This window comes from Mus musculus, chromosome 8 (assembly GCF_000001635.26).
Source record: "Mus musculus strain C57BL/6J chromosome 8, GRCm38.p6 C57BL/6J".
In the NCBI taxonomy this organism is placed as follows: Eukaryota; Metazoa; Chordata; class Mammalia; order Rodentia; family Muridae; genus Mus; species Mus musculus.
This window is the reverse complement of record NC_000074.6, coordinates 123,250,865-123,278,134: the sequence shown is the minus strand read 5'-3', so window position 1 is coordinate 123,278,134 and position 27,270 is coordinate 123,250,865. Positions and strand designations below refer to the sequence as shown.

General features: G+C 51.6%; 3 protein-coding genes across 23 annotated transcripts in view; 2 read left to right on the top strand and 1 right to left on the bottom strand.

The window, feature by feature from the left end:
- The window catches only part of Fanca (Fanconi anemia, complementation group A), a 52,358-nt gene extending 40,517 nt beyond the window's left edge, over positions 1–11,841 (top strand). For 2 of the 5 annotated variants that reach the window (XM_006530661.4, XM_006530662.4), the window contains exons 31-42: positions 2,831–3,003; positions 3,562–3,667; positions 3,739–3,798; positions 3,883–3,987; positions 5,703–5,815; positions 6,795–6,930; positions 7,841–7,903; positions 8,170–8,275; positions 8,773–8,845; positions 9,057–9,192; positions 9,298–9,390; positions 9,586–11,841. In XM_006530661.4, the coding sequence (XP_006530724.1) occupies positions 2,831–3,003; positions 3,562–3,667; positions 3,739–3,798; positions 3,883–3,987; positions 5,703–5,815; positions 6,795–6,930; positions 7,841–7,903; positions 8,170–8,275; positions 8,773–8,845; positions 9,057–9,192; positions 9,298–9,390; positions 9,586–9,693 (1,272 nt within the window). In that variant the 3' untranslated portion in view covers positions 9,694–11,841. Of the gene's footprint in view, positions 1–171; positions 306–2,830; positions 3,004–3,561; positions 3,668–3,738; positions 3,799–3,882; positions 3,988–5,702; positions 5,816–6,794; positions 6,931–7,840; positions 7,904–8,169; positions 8,276–8,772; positions 8,846–9,056; positions 9,193–9,297; positions 9,391–9,585 lie in introns of those variants that run through there. The other 3 variants (XR_387732.4, NM_016925.3, XM_006530663.3) reach the window with 3 other exon arrangements.
- On the bottom strand, positions 7,584–23,940 carry Zfp276 (zinc finger protein (C2H2 type) 276). 9 transcript variants are annotated; one of them, NM_020497.2, is made up of 11 exons: positions 23,212–23,940; positions 22,125–22,428; positions 21,805–21,851; positions 21,270–21,716; positions 19,746–19,824; positions 18,621–18,704; positions 13,209–13,319; positions 13,065–13,140; positions 12,704–12,821; positions 10,436–10,535; positions 7,584–10,365 (listed from the first exon to the last, which is right to left on the bottom strand). In NM_020497.2, the coding sequence occupies exons 1-11, from the start codon at positions 23,417–23,419 to the stop codon at positions 10,095–10,097; spliced, it is 1,845 nt and encodes a 614-aa protein (NP_065243.2). In that variant the 5' UTR covers positions 23,420–23,940; the 3' UTR covers positions 7,584–10,094. The 9 variants fall into 9 exon arrangements, 6 of the variants coding, with proteins under 6 accessions (NP_065243.2, XP_017168412.1, XP_006531292.1 ...); XM_017312923.2 differs by having other exon boundaries at positions 9,721–10,151; positions 10,209–10,630; positions 23,212–23,931; XM_006531229.4 differs by having other exon boundaries at positions 9,721–10,365; positions 10,436–10,630; positions 23,212–23,931.
- Positions 23,913–27,270, top strand: part of Vps9d1 (VPS9 domain containing 1) — an 11,867-nt gene continuing 8,509 nt past the window's right edge. For 2 of the 9 annotated variants that reach the window (NM_028200.2, NM_001310661.1), the window contains exons 1-3: positions 23,913–24,147; positions 25,455–25,530; positions 27,116–27,208. In NM_028200.2, coding sequence (NP_082476.1) covers positions 24,049–24,147; positions 25,455–25,530; positions 27,116–27,208 — 268 coding nt within the window. In that variant the 5' untranslated portion in view covers positions 23,913–24,048. The remainder of the gene's footprint in view (positions 24,148–25,454; positions 25,531–27,115; positions 27,209–27,270) is intronic. The other 7 variants (XR_003947342.1, XR_001778475.1, XM_006531390.4 and 4 more) reach the window with 6 other exon arrangements.

The window sequence follows — 27,270 nt, the reverse complement described above, 5'->3', positions numbered from 1 at the left end:
CGTGGCAGAGGCCTAGAGCAACCGCATCCTTTGAGTTTACCCCACAGGTGAGCATCACAAGGCCCAGACACTGTGGCTGTGATGCCAAAGCTGTCTCCCAGCTTTGCGACATCCGAACTGACAGCAAAAGGGCTGTGCAGTCTTCTGCTTCTTCTGCTTCCTCCACTGCAGGCTCTGAGAAGTGACCTCAACAAGGTAGCCTCCGTAGAGGAAAGCTGGGCTGCAGGCTCTGAGAAGTGACCTCAACAAGGTAGCCTCCGTAGAGGAAAGCTGGGCTGCAGGCTCTGAGAAGTGACCTCAACAAGGTAGCCTCCGTAGAGGAAAGCTGGGCTGCAGGCTCTGAGAAGTGACCTCAACAAGGTAGCCTCCGTAGAGGAAAGCTGGGCTGCAGGCTCTGAGAAGTGACCTCAACAAGGTAGCCTCCGTAGAGGAAAGCTGGGCTGCAGGCTCTGAGAAGTGACCTCAACAAGGTAGCCTCCGTAGAGGAAAGCTGGGCTGCAGGCTCTGAGAAGTGACCTCAACAAGGTAGCCTCCGTAGAGGAAAGCTGGGCTGCAGGCTCTGAGAAGTGACCTCAACAAGGTAGCCTCCGTAGAGGAAAGCTGGGCTGCAGGCTCTGAGAAGTGACCTCAACAAGGTAGCCTCCGTAGAGGAAAGCTGGGCTGCAGGCTCTGAGAAGTGACCTCAACAAGGTAGCCTCCGTAGAGGAAAGCTGGGCTGCAGGCTCTGAGAAGTGACCTTAACAAGGTAGCCTACGTAGAGGAAAGAGCACATGGAGCCCTCAGGCCCCTGGGGAACCCAGAATGAGCGGGAAAATGCAGCGGAGCCGTGCTGAGGTTCCAGTGTGTCTCTAAGGAGCCTGATTCCAAACCTCCATCCGTGCCTGATGCCCTTGGGAGGAGCAGGCATGCCAGTCCTCCGATGCTGTGGCACAGTAACTGAGAACTGAGCTAAAGGAGCAAAGGCCACTTGTCCTCATGGCTGTGGTCCTGCGGTTGAGTCGAGGGAGGGTGTGACACGTATAGCAGCCAAGAAACAGGGAAGGAGCGACTGTGGACAAGGTAGATTCTCCAGAGCCCGTCCCTAGTGAGGATTCTCTAGCCAGCCCGACCTCTTACGTGTTCTCCCCGTTCCCGGTAGTCCATTCAGGGAGGTCCCCAGCCCCGGATGTGGTCAGGGCCTCACAAGCCTCTCATCCTGAACACGGGTGCTTAGCAACAAGCTTTCCCCACCTGGCGTTTAAGGGACACCTCAGATCCAAGCCAGAGTAGTACATGTCACTTTATTAGACACAATCATGTCTGTGGGTTCCATTTCTCAAGGGTCTGAATTCAGAAACGGGAGTGATAACTGGGTAGTAAGAACCGAGGATCCCGTAGGATGTGCCCAAATGAGAGCATCCTCCAGGATAAGAGAAACTGAGCTCCTGGCTTCAGCTCAACCTGTCTTCCCATCCATCTTTCCTAGATGTCAGATTAGCCTGAGAGGGATCTAGCCTGCATGTGGTCCTTAGGGTCACACATCAAGCTGTGGTTGCTGGGTGTATCATTTCTGTGGAGTAGACAGGACACGCCTCCACTGTAAATGGTATTTTTGCATGTTATTTAATAACTCCCAGCTCTTACTATGACCTGGCCAGCTGCCCAAAAATCGAGAAAGATTTCTTTGGAGGTTTTTAAAATCAGCTTTAGCACAATGCCTAGGGGAACTACCCCTAATCCATTCCTCTCTACGCCTGCCTGTCTCCTCCCAGCTGAGCTCAAGTACTTGCTGTCTGACTCTGCTCAGTCCGTCCTAGGGGGCATCTCCTTCAGCCATGTCTGAATCTACTCAGTCCGTCCCGGGGGCATCTCCCTCGGCCATGTCTGAGTCTACTCAGTCCGTCCCGGGGGCATCTCCCTCGGCCATGTCTGAGTCTACTCAGTCCGTCCCGGGGGCATTTCCCTCGGCCACCTTTTCTGGTCTATCCCATCTAGTGGAGACCTCCAGTTCTCTCTGGCTCCTTTTCTCCTCTCCCCTCCTCCTTCCTCCTCTTTCTCCCCTCGTGGTCTCTATCTGGGACCCTCCAGCCTGGTAATCAAAGCCCCGCCTACCTCTATTCTCCCCAGTAATTGGCTATAGCCACTTTTATTTAACCAATAGCTTTAAATCAGGAGCAAGGTTTACACAACAAAGGCCTGTATATGTGAGAATTTGCTCCATATTTAGAAATGTTCCGAAGTACAAGGGTCTCAGGAACTGTGACAGCAAAATGTTGGCCTGACACTAGACAGAAGTCTATCTAAGCTATGCTAGTAGAGATGGGACCATCGGAGCCTGACACCAGCCTTAAAGAGTGTATACATAGGACCCCCCTTCAGCTCATTCCTGCACGTGTGTACACCTGTCTACACCTAGCACAAAGGGCAGTGCGTGGCCCCAGAGAGACCTGTGGTGGTATGCTGGGTAACCCCTGTGCTCATTTATGTTTACAATTTAAAGATTGCTGTGTTTGGTTCTATGGTTTTGTGTGCTGGGGGTAAGGGTAGGCTGAATCTAGAGTCTGTGCATCCCAGGCAAGTGCTGTAACCCGCGCAGGCCCCTGAATTTGCAGTCCTCTTGCCTTAGTCTCCCAATAGCTGGGCTACTACATCTGGCTAGAGATGGCCTTCACATGTAAAAGCTTGTGTCCTTGTCCCTCCTTACTCCTCATCCCTGTGGAGACAACCTTCTCAAGGTCATCTCTCAGAGTCCCCAGCTAAGGTCCACAGTGAGCTGAGAACCCTTCTGCCCCGGTTCCGGTTTGGTGACAGGTCCGAGCTGGAGGGTGAAGTAGGCCCTGCTCTTTCCCAGGAGATCGCTCTGGACTTGGAGCTGGATCAAGGTTCTGCTGTGCCCCATGGCTGTTCTACGCCGCAGAGTCACTTTCTGTTTCGGGTGTTCAGAAGACGGCTGCAGGCTCTGGCAAGGCCAGACAGCATGGCTACCAGCCTCAGGAGACAACAAGAACTGCTCACATGCAAACGGTATCATCCGGCGGACTCTCATGCCAGCGTCTGTCTTTAGCTTCCACTACTAATTGCTTATTTCTATTATGTCTACTCCATCCAAGCTTGGAATGGTTTCAGTGTCTTGGTGGCTCTCATAGGAACAAGTGTAAAAGGTGTTTCGGATTCTAGTCTTTCTTCTTAGACTCAAGAATCCCTCTAGGGAAGATGTACTTACTATAAAGAACACGTTTTTGTCCTTTTCTTTTTGTCTTTAAAGTGCAGTGCGACTGTTCTCATAATAGAATTTTCCAGTAAAGGATTGCTTCCTTAGACAGTGGTGCATCCTTCCACCTGCTTGTTGAAATTTTATTTATATTTTTTGAAGTGCATTTAGGGTATCCACAGTGAATAAGCAGGAATTAAGAGCTGGGGACAAAGGCAGCGTTGAGCACATGAGCTCAAGGGCAAGGTCAGTGGGAACTAGAAGGGCTGTGGCTTTGAGCAGCATCACTTGATCTGGAAAGTATTGTACAGGGCAAGGACACCCTGTCCATGCTGTCTGTCTTCACCACGATGCACCCCTTTCTTTCCAAGGCTTCTCCTCTGCCTGCCTCCATCTGTTCTCGTGGGTGGCCCCCAGGCCGGACAACCTATCTCCCCCAACTGTGGAGAGTTCTTTAGCCTGGTCAACTCTGAGTTGGTATGTGCAAACGCTCTGGGCTGCCCTTTCTACCTCTGTCGGTTTTGTGCTGACTTTGAACTGTTTTCCAGAGAAACTTCTGTTGCCACGGCAGTGTCCTGACCTCTGACATTACCATCCACTTCTTCAGGGTAATGTGATGCCTCCTTCGGGGCCTGGGCTCCCATGGCACCTGGGCTGGCAGACTGCTGAGTCTTAGGATGCTTTTGCTGCAGGGGCTCCTTCGTGTGTGTCTCCGAAGTCAAGACCCAGCATTGGTGGCCAACCAGACACTGACAGAATGCCAGACTAAGTGTCCCGTGATTCTGACTTCAGCACTGGTAGGTCTGCCCAGTTGGGTTTTTTACGTTACATTTATTTATCTCCTCCCCCTCCCCTGACCTCCCTGTATTCATGCAGAAGCCAGGTCTTTTTCCCCACTGTATGGGACCCTGGGATTGAACTCAGGTCGTCAGATTTGGGAACAAGCACCTTTTCCCATTGAGACTTCTCACAGACCCTCGTCTAGGATATTTTCCCAAGAGTTGGGATCTTCACTTCCCGGGAGGTTCAGTGTCCTACCCTGGTGGTCAGTATTCACAAAAATGTGTGGTAGGGGCTGAAGCGCTGGCTCAGCATTTAAAAACAATGTTCTTCCAGAGAACCCAGATGGTGTTTCGTCACTCATCTCTCAGGTTCCAGGGGATCTAACGCCTTCTGATCTCTACAGGCACAAAGCATGTGCCCACATTTACTACATAAACATACATGCAGGCAAAAACTCATATATAAATATATATGAATGTATACATACTGTCTTAGTTAGGGTTTTACTACTGTGAACAGACACCATGACCAGGGCAAGTCTTATACAGAACAACATTTAATTGGGGCTGGCTTACAGGTTCAGAGGTTCAGTCCATTACCATCAAAGTGGGAGCATGGCAGCATCCAGGTAGGTATGGTGCAGGAGGAGCTGAGAGTTCTACATCTTCATCCAAAGGCTGCTTGTGGAAGACTGACATAGGGTGACAGTATTAAGTCCAAACACACAGTGACACACCTACTCCAACCAGGTCACTCCTATTCCAACAAGGCCACAACTCCAAATGGTGCCACTCCCTGGTCCAAGAATATACAAACCATCACACACATACATACATACATACACACATACATACACACACACACATGGTAGGTAGCGCGCACTGGCTCACAGAGACATCCTCTCTCTTCAGTGCTGTTAGCTGCTCAGCATCCCAAGGCACAAGCAATATCTGCAGATGCTAGTTGCTGGTCCCAGGAGCTACTGAAGCTTCCTAGGAACCCTGGGGGCCTCCATCTGGTTCACTATTCTAACCAGAGGGGAGGTGGACAGGTCAAGCCATGGCCAGCTTCATTTCAGTTTGTAGCTCATTGGGTGGAATTAATATTGATGAACTATTCTGTCTTTAGAAAGTTGCTCTCAGAAGCTCTCTTTAAAAAGTGGCATATAGAAGTGGGTCAGGTAGTGCAATGCCAACATTACAGGGTTTTCCTCATACGATGCCCTCCCTTTAAGCCTTGCTCCTGAGCACAAGAATGCCTCATAGATGGGTAGTGGTGGAGCACACATTTAATCTCAGCACTTGAGAGGCAGAGACAGGCACAGGATCTCTGAGTTCAAGGCCAGCCTGGTCTCCAGAGTGTGTTCCCGGACAGCTGGAGTTATACAGAGAAACCCTGTCTTGAAAGAAAAACGAAGAACGCCCTATAAGCTGGGTGTGATGGCCTACATCTTTCACCGCATCACTTATGAGGTAGAGGCAGGCTGACCTATGAATTCTAGCCCAGCCTGGTGAGTCCCGGGATAGCCAGAGCTATATCCTAAGACTCGGGCTCAGAAAAAGGAAAGCTAAAAGTTGCACAGCACTGTGACGTGAGCCGTGTGAGGCTCTCAGGAATTCCTAGCTTGACTGACAATTAGGTGTCTCGATGGTGGCCAAGGGGCAGCATATCTCATGGTTGTCCATGACAACTCCCTTAGTCTGCTTCTTGGTGGTCTTTCACTTCTCAGTTGTGGTGGTCGAGCCTGGAGCCAGTGCTGTGTGGTCGGTGGATGAGATGTTATCAGAGCCCACTGCCTCGAGAGCTGCGGAGGCTCCAGGAGGCCCGGGAATTTGCTAGCAAGTAAGCTGCCGCAGTGTCACGGGGGAGCCCAGCTAGTCCCTAGCTGGGCTGTGTCTATGGGCATCCTCTGAGTACTGGGGTGCTGCCCCTGAGTGCAAGGGGAGCCTCTGACTGAGCTGGCTGGCTGGCCTGTTTAAGGAGACTGCTCTAGTGTTCCTGAAGACTGGTTTCATCAGGTTTGATCCAGCTCGCCCTGCCCTGCATTCTGCTCTAAAGTTTATTTAACTCGGGGGCCCACAGGCCCAAGGCAGGCAGCACAGGGCAGGGAGCAGGTTCTCACCTCTCTCTTGACTTGAATGAGAGCCCAGTCTGATCTCTGCCAATGCTAGCTGACATCCCAGAGGAACACCAAGCCCCTGCAGCAACCAGGGAGTCCTCAGAGGCCTCGGCAAGACATTGCTCTTTATAGAGGACTTCCTTCTGGTAGCTGGTTTGGAATCCATGATGTCTGTGTCCTCCCTGATCAAAAGTACTCCAAATCCTGCTCAGTAACCAAGCCGGTCTTGCTGTCAACCCTGCTGCTAAGGGAGCTGCAGGGAGCTCAGATGACTCCTCTGACTCCTGTAGTGAACAGCATGAGTTTTCTGCCACACTCTTACCCTCATGGAAACTAAGATATCATGCTAGTAATTGGGCCTGACTCTCTTGGGCTAGCCCAGTTACAGGCCCACATGAACAAGCAGGAATACGGAGAACTTAGTAGTACTATGGCCTCTTCCTTCAAAGCTGCTGGGGCCCCGATATCCCATTATGAGGTGGGTAGGGCTAAGCTGGTTCCCTCACAGTGCTGTACACCGTGTGACTTACGTACAGGGATGGCCCCACCTATCAGGTCCTCCCTGAGGAGACAGACACAATCATCTGTAGTGATTCTGGGCCCTGCACTGTGTTTGAGAGGAGAGCCCCTTGCTGTTAAACACAGATACCTGGTGGCCAGGAGTGTGGCCATTAACTCTCTGCAACGATGTCTGTGTGTCAGTTTCGCCTCCGCGTCAGCTTCCCCAGCACCCAGCCCCGCCTGGATCGCAGCTGCTGCGCTGCACTTTGCGTGGAGAGGAGTTAGGAAGGAAGATGTCACTGCACATCTGCAAAGGCTGGACTGCCAAAGAGAGGAGGTGAGACAGTCTCCAGGGAGGTTGGCCCACTGGCTTTCCAAAGACAAGCAGATTTGGGGTTTTCACTCTTTTTCACAGTTAAACGATTAGCTTAGTGTTTATTGGTAAAATGCTTTACTTTTGGAAGTGCTTTGTCGGGCTTGTTTTTGCCTGCATTACAACTTAGAATAAAGCTACCAGCCAGTGTCCACACTGTGAGCCAAGGCTGTAGCTCTGCCTCTCTGTTCCAGCTTCTAAGAAGCAAAAGCACAGTCAGGCCTTGAGTGCTGGGCCCTAGAGAAAGAGTCCTAAACACCCAGTGCCTTCTCCAATGAGTACTTACATGACCTCTGGTGTGTGGATCAAGATTTGTTGGGGACAGAGGAAATGTGAACCAGCACTTGGGAAGGAAGTTGCCGCCCCTCTCACTTTTCAATATGGGTCCCCCACTGGCTCATAAAGTATATCCCAACCTAAGAACTCTATCAGCAGTAGAGCTGATTATTTGCTGACTGTAATATAAATGCCCCAGGATTCTTCTAAGCCCATTTTCCTGTTGCTTTTGGATATTAGAAGGAATGTTAATGGCTTCAGAGCCATATGGTGAGAGAGAACTGATTTACACAGGTTGTCCTCTGACCTGCATGTGTACACAAAATAAAATGTAGCAACAGTTGTTTGAAATGACCCTATTGGCCGTAATTTATTCTGAAATATGCTCCTGAATGGTAGTAAGCCTGGCATAGTGGTTCATACTAGCAATCATAGCACTCTGAAGGTTGAGACAGGAAGATTGCTGACATGGGTTTGAGCCACCCTGGGCGTCTCAAGAAAAGTGACGTAGGGTTTCTCCCTGTCCTGAGATCCACTGAGGCCCTAGGCTCTGGAGTGTGTGTGTGTGACTTTGATGCAGTAACTGTTTTCCTCCTAGCTGCTCATCGCCCTCTTCTTCTTTTCCTTGATGGGTCTACTCTCGTCCTACCTGACCCAACGGGTAAGTCAGACCGTTCAGCTGAGGTAGCCTTTTCCCTGCAACCCTGGCTGGGCAGGAGCCCCAGGTAGTACATTGCGCTCAGACTTCAGATCTCTGGGTATCTGAGGCTCTGTTTCTTGTTTGGTTTTCCTTTTGAGGTCTTGCTTCTGAGCTTGGCACAGTGACCTGGTGGGTATGGGCGCCTCTGTTCAGCTTGTGTCACCACTTTTAGACTTTGCAAAGTAAAAAGGAAGCACAATGACTGAGGGTTCTTCTGTGAACCACAGGACACTGCGGAGCATCTGAAGGCTGTGGACATCTGTGCCGAGGTCCTCACGTGCTTGGAAAGAAGGAAGGTGTCCTGGCTGGTGCTCTTCCAGTTGACAGAGAAAGGTGAGGAGCCATGTGTCCCTGAAACAGTATGGGAAGGCTGGCTCCACCCAAGATGAGACAGACATAAATGGATGTACTGTCACGACAACCTCCAAACAGTAACAACTCTGGGCAGCAAACTTCTATGGGTTTTACTTTTTACTGAGTTTATAAAACCTTACACTTTAATTTGGGGTACTAATTCAGGGCACACACACTTTTAAAGGAACAGAAGAGTCCATTCCGGGCACTCAGAGGTCTACCAGCAGACACGCTGTAGGGAAAGCAGTGGGAGAAGGACCTATTGGACTCCCAGTCTCTATTCTGTGTGAGACCAAGGGGAGAAAGACCCCTCTTCCCAGCAGCTCTTACAGGTGCCCTCAGTGTAGTCCACAAGCCCCTCTCAATGTCACCACAGCTAGACAGAAAGCTTCCAGGGCACAGGACATCTCCGAGTTCGCACAGCACTTGACACTGGGTTCAGGAGCCCACAGAGCTGACTCAACTCGGTTTTGCAGATGCCAAGCTGGGGCACCTCCTTCACTTGGCCCCAGATCAGCACACCAGGCTGCTACCACTTGCTTTCTACAGGTAAGTCAGTGAGTGTGAGGGAGGGAGCCCAAGCTCCTGGGGCCTGGAGGTCAGAGTAAAGGCGATGTTTCCCAAGGCCGCTCACTGGGTGGGGAAAGGTGCTTGCCAGTTTGTTCTACAAATGTGTGTATAGTCGCTGGGCTGGGCTGGGCTGGGCTGCTGCTCAACTCTCAGCATCTTCCGGTCCTTCACTGTCTTGCTTCCCCCACAGTCTCCTCTCCTGCTTCAGTGAAGGGGCCGCTGTCAGGGAAGCAGCTTTCCTGCACGTTGCTGTTGACATGTACCTCAAGCTGCTACAGCTCTTTGTGGATGGGGAAACCAGGCTCCAAGGGCACTCCGAGTCTCAGGTGAGTGCCCCACGTCTTCGAGGGAGACACTCCCTGGGAGCAGCAGTGAGGTGTGCTAGTGCCACTTCAGTGTGCCTCACACTTGACTGCCTGTCTCCGTTCTAGGGCAGCCCTGTACAACTGATAACAAAGGCACGTGTTTTTCTGCTGCAGCTAATACCTCAGTGCCCAAAACAGTGCTTCTCCAACATGACAGAGGTAACAAACCCAGAGTGTCCTCCCCGAGCTGATTTCCCAACTTAGATCAAATGAAGCCACAGCCCTGTGACACTTGAGATGGTGGCTGCACACCACAGAGCCATCAGGCAGGCAGCACAACTCAAGTGTCCACCTGCAGACAGCTTATCGGGCTGGCCTGGGGCTGAAGGCACTAAGCGTTGTATTTTCTCACAGCTGCTGGCTGGTCGAGGAGACTGTGACCCTGAGGTGAGCAACGCCCTCCGGCAGAGGCAGCAGGCTGACCCCAGCTTTGACCTCTACCAGGAGCCTCAGCTGTTCTGACTGCACCCATCTCAGCGCACCAGCCGGCACCTTTGTAAATAATTTATTGCCAGCAGGACATGGGGCTCTTGTTACACTAGAAAATAGATTACCAATCTCCTTGATTGCTCTAGTTAGGAAAAGAAATATTAATTATTCATAATCTGTGTCTGGCCTTATTGTTCAGTATCCATAGGAAAATAAAACTGCTGGTACCACAGCAGGTTGAAGTACACACCCTCAGCCCAAGAGAGGTGCCCTCCACCATATGGCTGCTGGCTCTGAGGTGGGGTGTAGTCTGGGGTCCAATGAGCAAGCAGAACTACACCGGCAGGGCAGTGAGGACTGAGTGAAAGTGTCCTTAACCTCACGTCACCTGCTGAGTTCAAGCCGCTCAAGGCGCCCAGCCAGCCAGCGGCCTCTCAGGTAGGCTCCGGCTTCACAGCCTGACCCTCCATGGTCCCAGAGGGGCTCAGAGGCCCAGGTGGCGGCTCTGCTTCCAGAGGCAGGGCTCTGTCCTGGGCCTGGGTCAGAGGATGGACCATGGACATATGCACGTTGAGGTTGTGGGCCTTTTCAAAGCGTCGGCCGCACTGGTCACAGGCGAAGTCCAGCTCAGTCTCTGCTTTGTGTTTGGTCATGTGGTACTTGAGGGATGCTCGTTGCCTGCACTGGAACCCACAGACCTCACACCTGGAGGGCAGAGGCAGGTGAGGTAAGCTGCACTTGTCCCAGTCACAGGCAGTGCCCAGCCCACACTTACTGCAGTGGCTTGGCTCCCGAGTGGCGCATCTGGTGGACGAGAAGGTGCTTCCGCTGCTTGAAGGTCTGCCCGCACTCGTCACAGATGTAATTGCGGACCTCTGCAAGAGCAGAGCGGTGTGAGCAGCAGCCACCGCCGATGCCCAGTCTGCTCCAGGAGAGGACGGTGACCACTGCTTTACACAGCACCGGGGACCTTTAAGAACCCAACCTTATTTAAAACCAAAGACGATTCTGATATGAAGAACTTCACTGATAAAAGTTTCTAGCTAGTCGACGGTGGTGCACCAACCACTAAGTCCCAGGACTCGGGAAGCAGAGACAGGTGATTCTCTTAAGTTCAAAGATCGTCTGGTCTAGAGAGCGAGGTCTAGCACAGCCAGGACTACAGAGAAAAACCACTTTCCAATAGACACTAGTTCATTAAGAGATTTCCAAGTTCCTCACAGCGCTGTTACACGGCTAGGTCTTCCCCACAGAAACTGTTTGCATTTCAGACCTTTCTGTTTGCTTTTGAGACAAGATCTCACTGCGTAGCCATGGCTGGCCTTCCAGAGGACTCAGAGAGATCCGTGCACCACCATGCCCAGCCTGACCTTTGCGGGCACAGATCTCTCTCTGGGATTCACCCCAAAGTGAGCCCCAAACAGCGCAGATAACGTGGTGGAGGGGAAGCGGGCTGATGCACTGTGGGAATCAGCTTCTCGAGCTACTCAACAGAAACTACAGCCACATCAGGCATGGTGGCACACGCCTGCAGTCTCGGTACTCAATAGTTCAAGACCAGCCTCTGCTGTAGATCAGATTTGAGGCCAGCCATTACATGAAAACTCTCAAAAACAAAACTGTTGAGAAGGCTCAGCAGGTAGTCACTTGCCACCAAGACTAATAACCTGATTCAAATCTCAGATCTCATGTGGTACGAGAGCCGATAGCTACAAGTTCCACATGCATGCTGTGTGCACACATGTGCTTTCTTTTACACCGTGGCCACTGCAGCACTATGCACCAACTGTACTTGTTCCAACCGATGCTGTCTACACAGCTATAAAACACCTCTGACCTCTCAGCTAAAGAGTCTGTTTCACCTCTTTGTTTTTTGAAGCAGGATTTCTCTGTGTAGACCAGGCTGGCCTCAGACTTAAGAACTCCTCCTGTGTCTGCCTCCCAAGTGCTGGGGTCAAAGGCGTGGGCTATCACGGCCCCACGAATGTTTCACCTCTGCAGAGAGCTGCTGCTGTGTCCACTAGTGACTGGCTACACAGCTTGAAGATCTGGACCAAAGGTAGTTAGTCATCAGGAGACATGCCCAAATGCGCTTATCAAGGAAAATCAATATATAGCTGGGTTTCACCATAAAACCAAGTAAATGATCCATCAATAAAATGCCGAACGCTAATGTAAAAAGATTTTGGTCATTTATATAAACCCCTGAAAACTTTAACAAATCTATCTGAATGAATGCCACAATAATTTTTTTCTACATTCTAAATTTTGGGTGGTGTGTACATGCCATGTAGAAAGTGTGTGAGATCGGAAGGCAATGTAGGAGTCGGTTCTTCACCATGTAGGTCCTGGGGAGATCAACTCAAGTCATCAGGTTTGATTGTAGATGCCCACTGAATCATCCTGCCAGCTCTAGTGTTCTTTTTTACTTTGTTTTGGGGAGGGTGAGGTGTTAAGACTTTCTTTGTGGCCGGGTGTGGTGGTGCACACCTTTAATCCCAGCACTTGGGAGGCAGAGGCAGGTGGATTTCTGAGTTTGAGGCCAGCCTGGTCTACAGAGTGAGTTCCAGAACAGCCAGGGCTACACAGAGAGACCCTGTCTCAAAAAAAAAAATTTCTTTGTGTAGCCCTGGCTGTCTTGAAACTAGCTCTGTAGACCACGTTGGCCTTGAAGTCACAGAGATCCAACTGCCTCTGCCTCCTAAGTGTTGGGATTCAAGGTGTGCGTTACCACCACCTGGCGCTAGTGTTGATTTTTAAAGTGAATTCACAAGAGTACTAGGGTTTCTGTGCTATCAATCTGAGAAGTTGCCCAGACCTTATAAGGATGAGTAGGAGAGCCCTACTACACCAGGAATTCAACAGAGAGGACTCCAGTTTGTGTGGGTCCAGAATCACAGTGTGACACAGACGCACCCGATACTAAGCTCTGTGAGCTACGTGGGCACTGCCTGCTTCTAGGTAGGCTGTGTCCCTCTAGCAGGGCACCTGGGAGCCACTGACAGCCCAGCCCAGCTCAGAAGGCACAGCCTGGGACAGGTACCTGTGTGGATGAGCTTCACGTGTCGCTGAAGGTATCGGTCGATCATGAATACCTTGTTGCAGCCAGGGTGTGGGCAGGGCCTTTCCCGGACCTCCTCATGGTGCTCCTTAATGTGCTTCTGGGGGAAGCAGGGACGAGAGACGCTGCTGTTTCATCTGAACACATCCTTCCTCCCGGGAGACCCTTTGTAGTGATCTGAGCAGTTGACAACTGACTACTGGAAAGACAGCTACTTCCTACCCTATACCACTGGCTCCTTATTTAAGCAAGGGGCCGACTCCACATCCACTAGCATCCGGGGAGCCTTTGGGAAGCCTGCACATGGCTCCACAGGAATACCTGGTGCCTCCAGCACGCTCACCTTCATGCCATCAGCGCCACGGTATACAGCTGTGCAGCCCTGGTAAGGACACTTGTAGATGGTGGGCAGCTCCTCCCTGTAAGGCAGAGCATATGTGGAGGCGCTGACACAACATGCAAATGCCCCACGCTGCAGCCTGCTCACCTCTCACAGCGAAGCTTTTTCTTCCATCCGGGCTTGGGCCCAGGCTTCTTTCTGATCTTGGGCTCTTCAGGCCTCTTGGCTTCTCTGCCTTCGCTCTTCTTACCAGAGACCCTAAGTGGAGAACAATTTAGTGATGCTTTTTATTATTATTATTTTAAATCTTAGCTTGCAGTTGACTCTTGCCTCTTCCTGCATCTACAGTTTTCTTTTTTTTTTTGGTTTTTCGAGACAGGGTTTCTCTGTAGTCCTGGCTGTCCTGGAACTCACTTTGTAGACCAGGCTGGCCTTGAACTCAGAAATCCGCCTGTCTCTGCCTCCCAAGTGCTGGGATTAAAGGCGTGCGCCACCACCGCCCGGCTGCATCTACAGTTTTCTTCACGCTTTCCTGACTCGGCTGCCTCGGTGCAGAATAGAACCTCATTTACCATTAGCCATCACAGTCAGTACAACCCTGGGAGGGTCAGAAGCCTGAAGCAGACACCTCGGGAAGGGTATACAGCCCAGAAAGCAGAGCCAATGGTGGTATGGAGCACATGTACTATCACACAACTATCACATTTTCAGAACTTAAGCCTGGGTGCTAAGCATCCAAATCAAGAGATGGAGGAAGGGAAAATGATAGAGAATTCTGTCAGTTCTGTTCCCAGATAACCTCATGCTAGAAAGGGGCTCAGCAAATCTGCTGTACTTGAGAGTCAGTCTGTCAGGTACCCAGCTGCCAGAGGCATATCTTCAGCCCCAAGTCTAGTTATATTTCATATGCCAACAAGGAAGAGTTCAGAGGAGACATTCGTCTTCAATAGCACCAAGAAGGATGAAAGGCCGGCACGATAGTGTGTATCCGGCAGCAACTCAGAGATAACTCCAGAGCACTGCTCGAGGCAGAAAGCCTGAGCACAGCCCAGACAATACACCAAGACCATCTCAACACAAGCAAACATTTCAGAAGTCACCAACTTCTCTGTAGTAAGTGTAGCTCAACTGTAAAGCAAGCCGTGACCCAGTGTGCACAAGGGCTTAGATTTGATCTATCCTCCAAAATGTATTTTAAATTTTATGTGTATGGGTATTGCATCTGCCTGCATGTGTGTTATTGTCTACAGAGGCCAGAAGACGGGGTCAGATCCTATGGATCTAGAATTATAGAATTGTTAGCTGCCATGTGAATACTGGAAACCAAAAACCTGGTCCTCTGCAAAAGCAAGAGATACTCTTAACTGCTGAGCCATTTCTCTAGAGCCAAGATATAATTTTGAATCAGTAGCAGAAGCCAGGCCCCGTCTCCGAGAGTTAGCAGCATCAGCAGAAGAGTGGTGAGTCCAACCCCATTTACATGAAGCACATGCAAAGACCTGGCTTCAACTTCCAGGATGCAAAAATAGGCAAATGCACAAATGACCTTATGGGAGCAGAAACAGAGCAAACACTGAAGAGCCAAACAAGGTATGTATTGGTGTTGTTTGTGAGGCAGGGTCTCATAGGCTAAGCTGTCCTGGTAATAAAAAGAGATAGCTCAGTGGTTAGGATAACTTGCTCTTGCAGAGGACCTACGTTCCAGACCCCTCACGGCACCTGACAACCAGTTGTAAGTCCAGTTCTGGGGACCCAACACTCTCTTTGATCTCTGAGGGCACTTCATACACCTGGTGCACAGATACACATGCAGGCCAACACCATGCACAAACCAAAACTAAATAAATCTTTAAGATAATAGTAAAACATGGACAATGATGTCACATGCCTTTGATATCAGCACTCAAGAGGTAGAGGCAGGCGGATCTCTTGTGTTCGAGACCAGCCTGGTCTACAGACAGTTCCAGAACAGCCAAGGTTACAGAGAAACCTTGTCTCAAAAAGCCAGTAATAATAATAGTAGTAGTAGTAATAATAATAATAAAACAAATGGTTAAATTTTAAAAGTTAAAGCAGGCATATGGTCCACACTTTAATCTCAACACTCAGGAAACAAAGGTAGATGGATCTCTCTGAGTTTGAGGCCATCCTGATCTCCATAAAAAGTTCCACACCACCCAGGACTACGTAATGAGACTCCATCTCAGAGAGAGGTAAAAACATAGAAACAGCTAAGCATAGAATCACCTATAATCTTAACATCTGGGAGGTCAAGGCAGGAAGATCACTGAGTTCAAGGTCAGCCTGAGATACATCAAACCCTGTCTCAAAAAACAACAAGGAGCTGGAGAGATGGCTCAGTGGTTAAGAGCACCATCTGCTCTTCCAGAGGTCCTGAGTTCAATTCCCAGCAACCACATGGTGGCTCACAACCATCTGTAATGGGACCTGGTGTGTCTGAGGACAGCTTCAGTGTACTCACATACATAAAATAATTCTTACAAACAAACAACAAAATCTAAGTAGCCCAATACTGTGGCGCACACCCCTCAAGAGGCTGGAGCCAAAGGATCAGATTCTGTTTTCTTTTCTCCCCCCCCCCCCCCCAGTCAGGGTTTCTCTGTGTAGCCCTGGCTGTCCTGGAACTCACTTTGTAGACCAGGCTGGCCTCGAACTCAGAAATCCGCCTGCCTCTGCCTCCCGAGTGCTGCGATTAAAGGTGTGCTCCACCACTGCCTGGCAGGATCAGATTCTTTTTTTTTTTTTTAAAGATTTATTTATTTATTATATGTAAGCACACCATAGCTATCTTCAGACACCCCAGAAGAGATTCAGTTATCATTACAGATGGTTGTGAGCCACCATGTGGTTGCTGGGATTTGAACTCAGGGCCTTCGGAAGAGCAGTCAGTGTTCTTAACCACTGAGCCATCTCTCCAGCCCAGGATCAGATTCTTAAAGCCTGATATAGTCACAAAGGGAGGGTGACCCAGTGTGGGGATTCTAGATCAGAGAGAACCATGTTAGCAAGGCAGTGTCCCAACAAAACACCCAAAAGAAGAACAATCACTAGGCTACTGCACGTCTCCTCGTCTGATAACTGTCCAGGGTCCCACTCCATACTATCCCGGCTGAGGGAGGTGGCCTTTTCTGACAGTAACTTCCTTGCACACTAGACTGGCATCTCCATCCTATCTGACTGCACTGTCCTCTAGGCCCAGGTGTCCTCTGCTTGAACCACAGTGCTCTGACCGGCCCATCGGGAGCTCTGTTAATCACTCAGGAGGAGGACCCAGCCACCAGAGCTCTGAAGGCTAAGAGAAAGGGCTGAAGAGGCAGATATGTGAGTGGGCAGAGCCCACGGGTTTCTTGCGGCCCTGCCCTCAGCTGATGCTCTCCTCTGATCTCTAAGGCTCCAGCATGCATGCACGCACACATGCACGAGCGCGCGCGCGCGCACACACACACACACACACAAACACACACACACACGCACGCACACACACACACACGCACACACACGCACAGAAAAAAAAAAGCCAGAGGCAGTGGCGCTGCAGGATTAACCCCAGCACTTGGGAAAGGTGAATCTGAGTTCCAGGACAGCCAGGACTACATGAAGAAACCCTGTCCTGAAAACAAACTCTCCAGCTAGGCCTTAAGAGGCATCCAGGCCCGGGGCCTAGCAAACACAGAAGTGGATGCTCACAGTCAGCTATTAGATGGGTCACACGGCCCCCAATGGAGGAGCTAGAGAAAGTACCCAAGGAGCTAATGGGAACTGCAACCCTATAGGTGGAACAACAATATGAACTAACCAGTACCCCGGAGCTCTTGTCTCTAGCTGCATATGTATCAAAAGATGGCCTAGTCAGCCATCACTGCAAAGAGAGGCCCTTTGGATTTGCAAACTTTATATGCCCCAGTACAGGGGAATGCCAGGGCCAAAAAGGGGGAGTGGGTATGGGGGACTTTTGGGATAGCATTGGAAATGTAAACGAGGAAAATACCTAATAAAAAAATAAAAAAGAATAAATAAATAAATAAATAAATAAATAAATAAATAAATAAATAAGAAGCATCCAGGCCTCTGTGCATCATGACCACATGCCATATCCACTGAAACCTAGTCCTACCTCCTGCAAAGTACAGCTTCCACTAAAGTAATATTGTACTAAAGGTGTCTTAAAATGTATCTATCTCACGTGTCCCACCCAACGTGCAGTATGTTCATCCCGTTTTCCTAGTGTGACAGTACATGCACAGGGTTAGACAGCATGCTGTTACATCTCAGCAACAGGAGCTCAGCAGAACAACCACTTCCCCACCTGTCTGAAAATGAAACCTACTAACCCTCCTAGCCTAGGCTAGGCCCCCAAACTACCTACAAAAGTGGCTCAAAGGAGAAGTCACTGGAAAGGGAAGAGGGATTCCTATGGCAACCCGCCTGCACTCTGGCCATGCGTTCTTGGGTCCGATCCCTCTAGGTCCCCAGCCAGGTCTCTGTCCTGTGGCACCTGCCGAAGTGACACGCCTTGCTTGGTACTGCATTGACTCTGATCCCTCAATGTCTCCTTTATTTCTCTTCCTCTTTCCATAAGGAATATTAGAATTTACATTAAAAAAGAAAGAAACCCAGAAATTCTTACTTTTGGCTGATAGTGTGGAGCCCAGAGCTGCATGCTCCTTGGATTTCCACTGTGAGTAGTGAAATGCTCAGAGCACTGTGGCAATGAGGCAGTCACTAACTAGCTATTGGGTATGTGTGTATTCTTGGGACAAGGATAGAAGGACAGAGACACTAGTAAAAACTAGCTCTGCCTCTCCTTTTTAGAGGCTTCTGTCTGTTGAAAGAAATGGAAAGCCAAAGCAAAGCCCCACGAACAATGACCACTGGTTAAAGAACTCAGAGCCAACGGCCAACTTGAGGATGGTCAAAGGCTCAGTTCTTGGACGTCCCAAGAGACATGCTCCAGAGAGCAGAAGGAACAGCTGCAGTGAGGCCAGAGATGCTCAGGAACACACTAGGAGCAGGACCAGAAAAGAACTACTAAGAAACTCCCTAAAATCATACTATGTCTTACCAACAGGGCTATCTACCACCTCCTGATACATACTTAAGCCAGGTCACCAAATCTCCAGAAAGAGGGCTGGAAGGCCAAGGGGAATCCTATCATATTCAGTTGCTCACCTGGCCTTTCAAACAGACATTCTAATTCACTTAGAAGCCAGTGAGATAGCTCAGCAGGTAAAAGGCTCCCGACACCAAGCCCGACAATCTGAGATGGACACCTACGACCAACATAGTGGAAATGGTTCTCTGACACACACACACCCGCACACGTGAGAGAAACAGACAGATGGGGTGGGAGGGTGGGAAGGCTCAGTGGACCTGGGAGATGGACCAAAGGGGAACTAGGAGGTGAACTGACCACGGCCAGTCAGGGAGGGTGGGCCTCCGTTCCCCATGCTTGCACACTTCTTAGTTTCTTGGGCACCACTGCTAACCTGTAAACCATCCCTCCATAAGGCATATGCTGAAACAGGCCTAGATTCTTACTTCTTTTCTGGGTAAGGCTCAAAGGACTCATCCGAGGACTGAGGTGTCTGTTTCTTATCACTCTCATCTTCGCTCAGGAAGTCTCTAGGAAAGACGAGAGAGCTTTCAGCAAAGCACTGACGTGGGTGGAACAAACCCAGCACGGCCTCCTGTCTTCAGGGCTACAGACCCCATAGTCCGAGTGTCACTTCTGAACATGTCCTAAGAAATCTAAAATCCCCAACTCCTCAATCTGCCCTATAGGAAGGCAAGCCACTCACTGAAACCAAACAAGCTAGCAACCCTCCTCCCTGTAAGCCGCTCTTTTGGAAGACCAGGACCCCAAACTCTAAAAGAGCTTATTTTTTTACAGCAGGGAGAGTGCGAAGGGTTAGAAGCAGATTCAGAAAGTGGCTGTATCACTCATCAACTGAGCACAGGCACACTCTTAGCCATTCCAAAGTTCACAGCAGGAAGAGGGGGTTTATGGCCTTCCCCTGAAACACGAATCACTGGCCTCTGGAAAGCAGCAAGCAGCCAGGCTAGCAAGCCCACAGTGTTCCCCACAGGCCTCCAGCTATCTTGATGGGGTAAGGCTACAGGCAGTCTAAGAGCCCAGCAATACAGCTGGCCCTCACAGGAGTTATGGGCAGGACAAAGGGGAAAACACCCCTGAGTGGTTCTCAGCCCAGAGCTGAGACCCACTGACCCCTTCCTTCCAAGGGAGGACTGTCCTCTCCTCACCCTACACAGAGCTTCTGCTCTTTCTTTCTCAACATTCCTACCCTATAGCGCCTGCATCTAGCATCCTCTCTCTGTTCTAGCGATGCTGGAGCTAGTACAAGACTAAGGCCTTTAAAGAAGCAGCACACTGTTAACAGCAAAGGACCAATACCGGGGCAGTGTAAATGAGGCAATTCGGACTGCTGTGGGTCAGAACAGAACAGTACTGCCCCTGCAGCATGCTTCATCACCAGAAAGCTAAGTCAGGAGCCAGGGACCTCAGAACAACCCTGATCACTCCTCTCCTCCCCACCTCTAAGAAGGAGAGATGGCAAACATGCCAACCAAGGGTAGCAGCTCTAGACAGGCTGAGTCTGGTCTGGAAGGAGAGAGTTTAGGCTATGAAACCCCCTCTTCTCTCACCCCTCAGAAAGGTCACTGAACTCGTCTTTTACCCGATCATCCGAGGTTGACGAGGGAACCTGCGTCTCACCCAGTTGCCCTGGGAAACAAAGAACAGGCTCTGGTTACCAACAGTGAGCACTTTCCTGTAAGGAGGCAATGCTGTCCCTCCCTGTCTAAGGACACACCTTCCTTACTGGGGCTGGGAGGCCTGTGGCCTCAACCTCCTCTGTTCTCACTCCTGCTCAGATTCAGGCCATTGTGAGAACGGCCCACTCTGCATAGTTTACAACATGTTAAAAGATACTGTATACAAACACTTTATACAGCCAGGCATTCTAAAGTCTGTGGCGTCACCCTAGGGCCTCGCCTAGAGCCCACCTATAGCTGAACCACAGGGGTACTTACACTTTTAATGTTTAAAAAAAATTTTTAAGCCAGGCGTGGTGGCGCATGCCTTTAATCTCAGCACTCGGGAGGCAGAGGCAGGCGAATTTCTGAGTTCGAGGCCAGCCTGGTCTACAAAGTGAGTTCCAAGACACCCACGACTATACAGAGAAATCCTGTCTCGGGAAAGAAAAAGAATTTATGTGTGTGACTATTTCTCCTATGCACATGCCTGGTGCTGGCAGAGGCCAGATGAGGCCTTGGATCATGAACTGGAGTTATGTGGTGATTACTCACCATGTGTGTCTTTTGCAAGGGCAGCAAGTGTTCTTAACTGCTGAGCCTTATCTTCAATCCCGCTTTTTTTTTTTTTTTTTTTTTTTTTGAGACAGGGTCTCTCTATGTACCCTTGGTTCTGTCCTGGAACTCTCTACGTAGACCTAGCTGACTGGTCTCAAACTCACAGAAGTTGGCCTGCCTGCCTTTGCCTCCCCAAGAGCTGGGGTTAAAGGTGTGCACCACTATGCTTGGTACCCGTCCAGAGTTTTTAAAGAGCCCCAGTGTGGACTGCAGGTGAAAACTGCAGTGCCCATAACTGGCCATGAAGCACACAGAGGCAAGAGGCAGGCAGGAGGCTGCTCCTAGCTCTCCCAACACGATGCTTAGGAACAGCTGCATCCAACCCACAGCATGTGTGGGTGGGGTCTGAGCTCCACAGAAGGGCCAGTCAGCAGAAGAGCTACCACACTGGCCTACACACTATGGTAAAGTAGCAGCCTCTTTGTCTGCCTCCATGTCCTGCGGACAATAACCCCATTCTTCTCTCTCCCTCAGTCCCCTCAGCCTACAGGAACAACCAGTCCCCTGTGGTCTAAGGACAGACTTAGAGGAAGACTGAATGCCAGATGAGCACCATTGCAGAAACTGGTGAATTAGAGGCCTACTGGTGAAGAGACAGAAAGTCAGACAGGCTGGTCGGGCCACCCTACACTTAGGTTCTAGGGGAAGGCACCGAGGGTGGATCCTCCTCTCCTGCCACCAGCTTCCTATGCTGTACCGTGCTCTACAGGCACACAGTACAGAATCCACTGTCTGCTGATGACAGCCTTGGTCAGAACACTGAGTCCTGTTCCAGCATAAGCCACAGGTGCTGCTTACCTGGGGCCTCACTGGGAGCCAAGTGTGGCTGCGTACAGGGGCCTAGCCCAGGTCCCACAGAGTCTCCATGTGAGTGCAGCAGGGCCACATCCACACTGGGGAGTGTCTTGGTCTCAGATCCAACTTGGGTTTCTCTGGCCTGGCAGAGCCGAGAGGCAGCTCCCGTGGGGTTGGACTCTGAGTTCTGGGCCAGCCGTGGTGACAGGTCCTTGCCCCACGCCCATTTCACTGCTAATGCACTGTCCAAAAAGAGAGCTCTGCAGCTGGAGGCTGTGTCCATGGTGAAGTCGTGGCCCTGGTCGCAGCCCCACACAGCCTGGATGATGCCGCAGTACTCAGAGGACAGTGTCCTCTGGAGGCTGGGCAGAGACCCACAGCTGACTGCATGCTCATGCACCCAGCCCACCAAGCCGTGCAGACACCGAGGGCTGGAGGCGATCAGGTCAGCTGAGGAGAATCAACAGAGATGTCAGGCTCACCGTGGCCAGCGCTAGGCCCTCCCTGGGACGCCCACCCTGGCACAGATAGCACTCACCCACACATGCTCCCTCCTCTGCCACTGTGGTAGGCTGAACACCAACCCTGCAAAGCATCAGTGGCCACAGTTTAGGAACCTCTCAAGGTCACAAACGTCTTCCACAGGGCCCCTCTGTCAGCTGCCCTGGTTCCCTCTCTCCTAAGTGATAGCTCTTCACCCTCAGATCTCTGCAAACATTGCCACCACAGCACCCCATTGTAACACCATGAGCTTTTGTATGCTAGCTTTTGTCCACCCCAAGTCACTGCCTTAAGTCAACACCTAGAACACAGGGTGACGAACCCCTAAAAGTCCCTAGAAATCCAACAAGGGCCTACTTTGTACAAGGCTTCCTCTGGCCAGCTGGGGAGACGTTGACTCTCTGTAAGAAGGTCCTGAGAAGGCTGTGGCACTGATAGAATTGGGTGTAGCAGTTCTTGCAGACAGACTGAGGCAGGGCTGGGTCCTGGTGCACAGCGACACCCAGCAGACGCTGGAAGTCCCTAATGAAGACACGCTCTCCTGGGGACAGTCTTTCTGAAGTCTCCCCAGGCACTCTGTCAGAGATGCTTCGGAGGCTCCGTGAGGAAAACTTCCCATGGCAGAGTCGACAATGCCCCATAGCGAGAGTCCGGCCTGCTCCTGCGCAGAGAAGCAAATGTGACATAAGCGAGGTACTCGCAGTGCAAGGGCCACTCTTCCCCCTGGCCTCCGAACACTGCAAGCAGAGAAGTGCCCGCACCAGGCTTCCTAAACACAAGAGTAGCGGGACTGGGACTCGGGAGCTGGCCTTCCTCACTGAACACTCAATATTCAAGGAACCCCAGATGCCTACAACGAAGATGAAACTTAACATCCCTATTCTGAAAATGTGTCCAAGCCGTGCCTCAAGAAACTAACTCACTGTTCATCCCTGTCCATCTATAGGTGCCCTGCCTGCAGCATGTGCATGATGCCACCCAACTGCCCCTAGTGGGAGTAAAGGACAGCTTACATAGGAAAGCCATTCTCAGATGACTGAAGAACACCACACTAATGTGATGCACATGGAGGCTGTTAACCTAACTAGCTGCTGCTTGTTCACAAACTCGCAGCCGCACAAGGAACAAGCAGTTAGTTCACTTAACTCAGTTCCCAACGCAGGTTAGGTTATAGGCCTGTTTTAACCATCAAGAAACTGGGGTTCAGAAAAAGTTAAGCAATTACCCTAAAAGTCCATAGCACGAAGAGCAAACTTGAAGCCACACCTGTGTGCCTTCAAATCTTACGCACTAAATAGCAGCGACACAGAGCTGTCTGGGCGGCAGAGGAAAGGGCCTCTATCGGCAGTTCTCCAGAGGGCCCGCGTTCTCCAGAACCAGGAGGCCTGGTTTGCTCTCATTATCACTAAGCTCGCACCGGGGCCCGAGGACGCCTGGAACCCACCAGCTTCGTCTGTACCGTCGTCGCCTGTGTCCCCGCAGGAGCGTGTCATCGAGCCCCAGCTGAGCTGAGCAGCCGCCCCGTCAGCGCTCGTTCCGCCGCTGCGAGAAGGGCGACCCCGAGTCCGACCGCTTCCACAGCCGCCGCCCGAACCCCCGCGCTGCCGAGCTATTCCGGGAGACAGGAAGCGGCCGAGGCGGTCCCGCTTCATGGTGGTAGGCGACACTCGCTCCCTGCTCCGCGCTGCTCGGTGTGGCTCGGCCCCCTGACTTCTTGCTAGAGCGGACTTAACTTGGCACACTCCGTGCCGTTCCGCTACTCTCCGCCGCGCTGCCCCGCTCCGCTCGGCTCCCCGAGATCGGAGCCGGAGGAAGCGAGGGCTGCAAGGAAGCGAGGAGCGGTCTGGGGAGCCACAGCGGCCGCGGCGGGGTCAGGAGCCCGGAGTTCTTCGGGTCTCTCGGAACTCGCGACAGGCCCTTAAAGGAGGGGCAGCCCGGAGGGTGAACGGCCGCGGACTGCCGCCCGGGCGGTGGCGCACAACAGAAACCCTTCAGAGCAGTAGCTCTCCCCGCCAGCCTTCCCGTCCGCGCTCGCAGCAAGTTGGCCGGAGGAGGTGACAAGAGCCACTGACCCCTCCGGTCCCCTAAACCCAAGTCTGCGCGGCGGGGCGGGGCGCGGCGGGGCGGGGCAAGGCCGGCGGAAGTGTGTCCGGGTCCCCTTCCGGCGGTGCGCAGCTCCTGCGCCTCCCTCAGCTCCGCGCTCCGCGTTCCGGTCTGGAGGCGTCCGCCCCGTCCCGCCCCTGCCGCCGCGGCCTCCCGCTCCCCGCCCCCGCCCAGCGCCATGGCCGCTGCGGCCGGGGACGGCGGGGCGAAGCCACTGCAGAGCGCCATGAAACTGGCCAACAAGGCCATCGAGCTAGACACCGGCAACCGGCCCCGGGTGAGGCTGGGAGGGTCGCGGAAGCAGCTCTGGGAGGCCCTTTGCCCCTGGTGGGTGGGCGAGGGCGGGCGTGTAGAGGGATTCGGCGCTCCCGATGCGCGCGGCGGCGGCGGCGGCTCTGGGACCGCGCCCGGAGACCCGGGGCCCGGAGGCTAAGGGCGCCGAGCTCTGCGGGGACCTGGAACAGCTCAGCTCGCACTGGGCCTAGATTTACCTGTGTGATGAGGCGGTGTGACATAAGGAGGAGGTTCTGTTTGCAAAGGACCTACATCCAAGATGTAGATGACAGATGTGTGTGTGTGTGTGTGTGTGTGTGTGTGTGTGTGTATTCTTGACAGAGTCTGTGTAGAGTTAATCTAGAAAAGACCCGACTGTTGGCTCATTCAGGATGCTGCTGCTGTCTGCAGTTGCCTTCAAAGGTCATTTGTAAAGAAACCCAGGCACAAAAGGGGTGTGGCCTGTCACTGAGAATAACTGCTAATTAAAAGGATGGCAACAAGGTAGAAAAGCCGGCTGGGCCACCCAGAGCTTCCATAGGACAGGACGAATCACTGGTTGTCCAGTGCCCCAACTTAGTTTTCTAGGGCACCCTCACAAGACCAGAATCCTACCTGAAACCCATTTTATCTGAAGTGCTGAGCTAATTAAAGTTGGGTAATTTTGACAACGAGTAAAACGAAACACATACAGACCAGAGTGCGTTCTGTCTTGAGCTGTCACAGAGCCCAGAGCAGAGGGGTCACACAGCTGAAACCTGCAGCTCGGTGCTCTGGGCTCCTTTGAGCAGAGGGAATTATTCTGGAGTCTGTAGAATGTTATTTCTTCACCTAAGCCAAAACTTGAGATTGACAGATGAGCCCTTATCCTCTCCTCAGATTTCAGGAAGTGCTTTTCATGAGACATGGAAAGACTGCTAGTCTTTGAGTTGCACAGGAAGAGAACTTTGTCACACAGAGTGGAAACCCTTATTGCTGCTCAGGCAGCTCTGTGGAGCCTCCTGACTGAAGCTCAGCTCCTTCATGTGGTGGATAGTAATGAGAGGAGAGGTGTGTCTGTCTGGGAACTCCTCAGCACAGTGTTGAAGGAAGGAATTCTTTGATTTTTTGTTCTGTTTGATATCTTTTTCCCTTCAAGTCTAGACAGTATAGATACCATCTGTGTCCTAGCTGGACCATCCATCACTGAAGCCTAGAAGGAAGTCTTGTCAAAAAACAAGCAGGCACTGTTGGTCCTGCAGTTGTATCTGGGCATTCACCAGGCAGGCAGGATGCAGGCCTGACCACTGCTATTCTCTCCCCTGCATCTAGGAAGCGTACGTGGAATACCTGCGCAGCATCCACTACATCTCCCAGGTATTGCTCGAAGACGTGGAAAACACTACAGGTATGCCTTCAGACTTGCTACTCCTCTCATGATAGCAAAATGGTGCCCCCACCCACCCACCCATGCCCTTGCCCACCAGCTGGCACCGCCAAATGTTTTCAGATGAGGGCGGGGAACTGTCTCCTTTTCTGCCTTCTGAGGTTTTCCAGAGGTCTCCTGTCTCTTTCCAACCTGGTCCTTATCGTTAGCATATGATGTCATAGTGTGACATGCTGGCATTGAGGAGAAGTGGTCAGGATTAGGGGACGGATTGTGAATTGGGTCAAGACACTGCCTCAAGGTAGTTAAGAGTGAGATGCACAAAGTGGGGGCCTTGCCAGCAAAAGTACGTTTAAAAGGTCCTGGAGGAGGAAGTAGTTAAATTAGTGTTTTGTACATCTTGGACGGATGTGGAAGAGAATTCTGGGAACCTCCCAGAGCTCTACCCAGCATGGGGAGGAGCATAGAGCTTGGGTGTATTCTGAAAGAGAAGCCAACCAGACTTGCTGGGGTGGGTGGTGAGCTGCTAGCCACAGGGGGTGTTCCAAGCAGATGAGGGGCGACATCACATAAGGGGAGAAATGGTGAATCCCGGTGTGCTGCTACAGATGCAGCTCAGTTGGTAGACAGCTCTTGTCTAGCATGCAGGAAGCCCTGGGTTTGTCCCTGGCACAGCATAGATGAATGTGATAGCACAAGTCTGCAGTCTTAGCGTTTAGGAAATGGAGGCAGGAGGATCAGAGGTTTGCGATCATCCTCAGCTATGTAGTGAGTAGGAGGCCAGCCTGGGCTACATGAGGCCCTGTCTCAAATTTTTAGAAGTAGAGAATTCGTCTGTGAACATGTAAAGTCTGAGGCACAGGCAACCCACTGGACAAAGGAACACAGTTAGGGAGAGTTACTGGGGAACACATGAGCTCAGCTGAGCCCTCAAGTGTCTGAAGCCAGGGGTTTCCAGAAAAAACTTAAGGCAGTAGTATCTTAGAGGACAGGAAAAAATTGGAATGACCTGCCGTCTTTTGCATAGCAAGGCTGGGTAAGGACAGTTTAGGGGAACCTGGGTGCTAAAACGGGTATGGACTGAGGAGGGAATGGAGTTTATGAGGCATTCATTGGAAGGGGGAACAGGAGAGTGGTTGCAGGAGCTGGGAGGACTTAGCGAAGCACAAAAAGACGTGTCTGCTGATGGAAGCGGGCCATGGGCGGCAGGGAGCAGCACAGGCACCCGAAGTCACCCATGGGAGACACCGGGGAAGGAGGCCGGCCGTGCACACGTAGCACCTACAGGGGGGCAGGTCTGTGGAACAGGCAGCTAGTAGGTGGTGGGCTAGGAGACCCTGTAGCACCCATGTCTCTGTGCAGTAGCCATGAGGGCTGCATGGCTGTCCCCAGAGGAGCTGTGATTACAAGCAGGCCTGACACTCGGGCACCAGAGAAGGGCAGGTCAGCGTGATGCTTGGCTGCCAATCCCACATGCGTGCCCTGTATTGAGCCACAGTTCCGAGATGAATATGAGTTGGCTTGCCTAGCTTTTACAGTTCCTTCTTCTTAGTCAGAATGTGAGTCACTGCAGAAGGGCTAACTGTCCCCCATGTTCCTTCCCTAGAAGCTGGGGAAACTGTGCCCCCTGAGACCTCAAAGATGCTAAAGCTGGCTGAACAGTGTCTGGAGCGGGCCCAGTCAACAGCTACCAAGCTTGGTGGGTACACAAAGAAGAGGGCTCCTGGGGCCTGCTTTGTGGGCTGGTCCTAGCCTGCTGAC

Bases quoted from the DNA above. Each gene is read 5' to 3' on its own strand.
- Zfp276 (XM_006531227.4), bottom strand. From the start codon at position 23,419: ATGAAGCGGGACCGCCTCGGCCGCTTCCTGTCTCCCGGAATAGCTCGG. The intron at 13,141-13,208 runs GTGAGCAGGCTG...TCTGCCTTACAG, and splicing joins AAAAAGCTTCGCTGTGAGAG to GGAGGAGCTGCCCACCATCT. The intron at 10,631-12,703 runs GTACCTGTCCCA...GGGTTCTTAAAG, and splicing joins CGTGAAGCTCATCCACACAG to GTCCCCGGTGCTGTGTAAAG.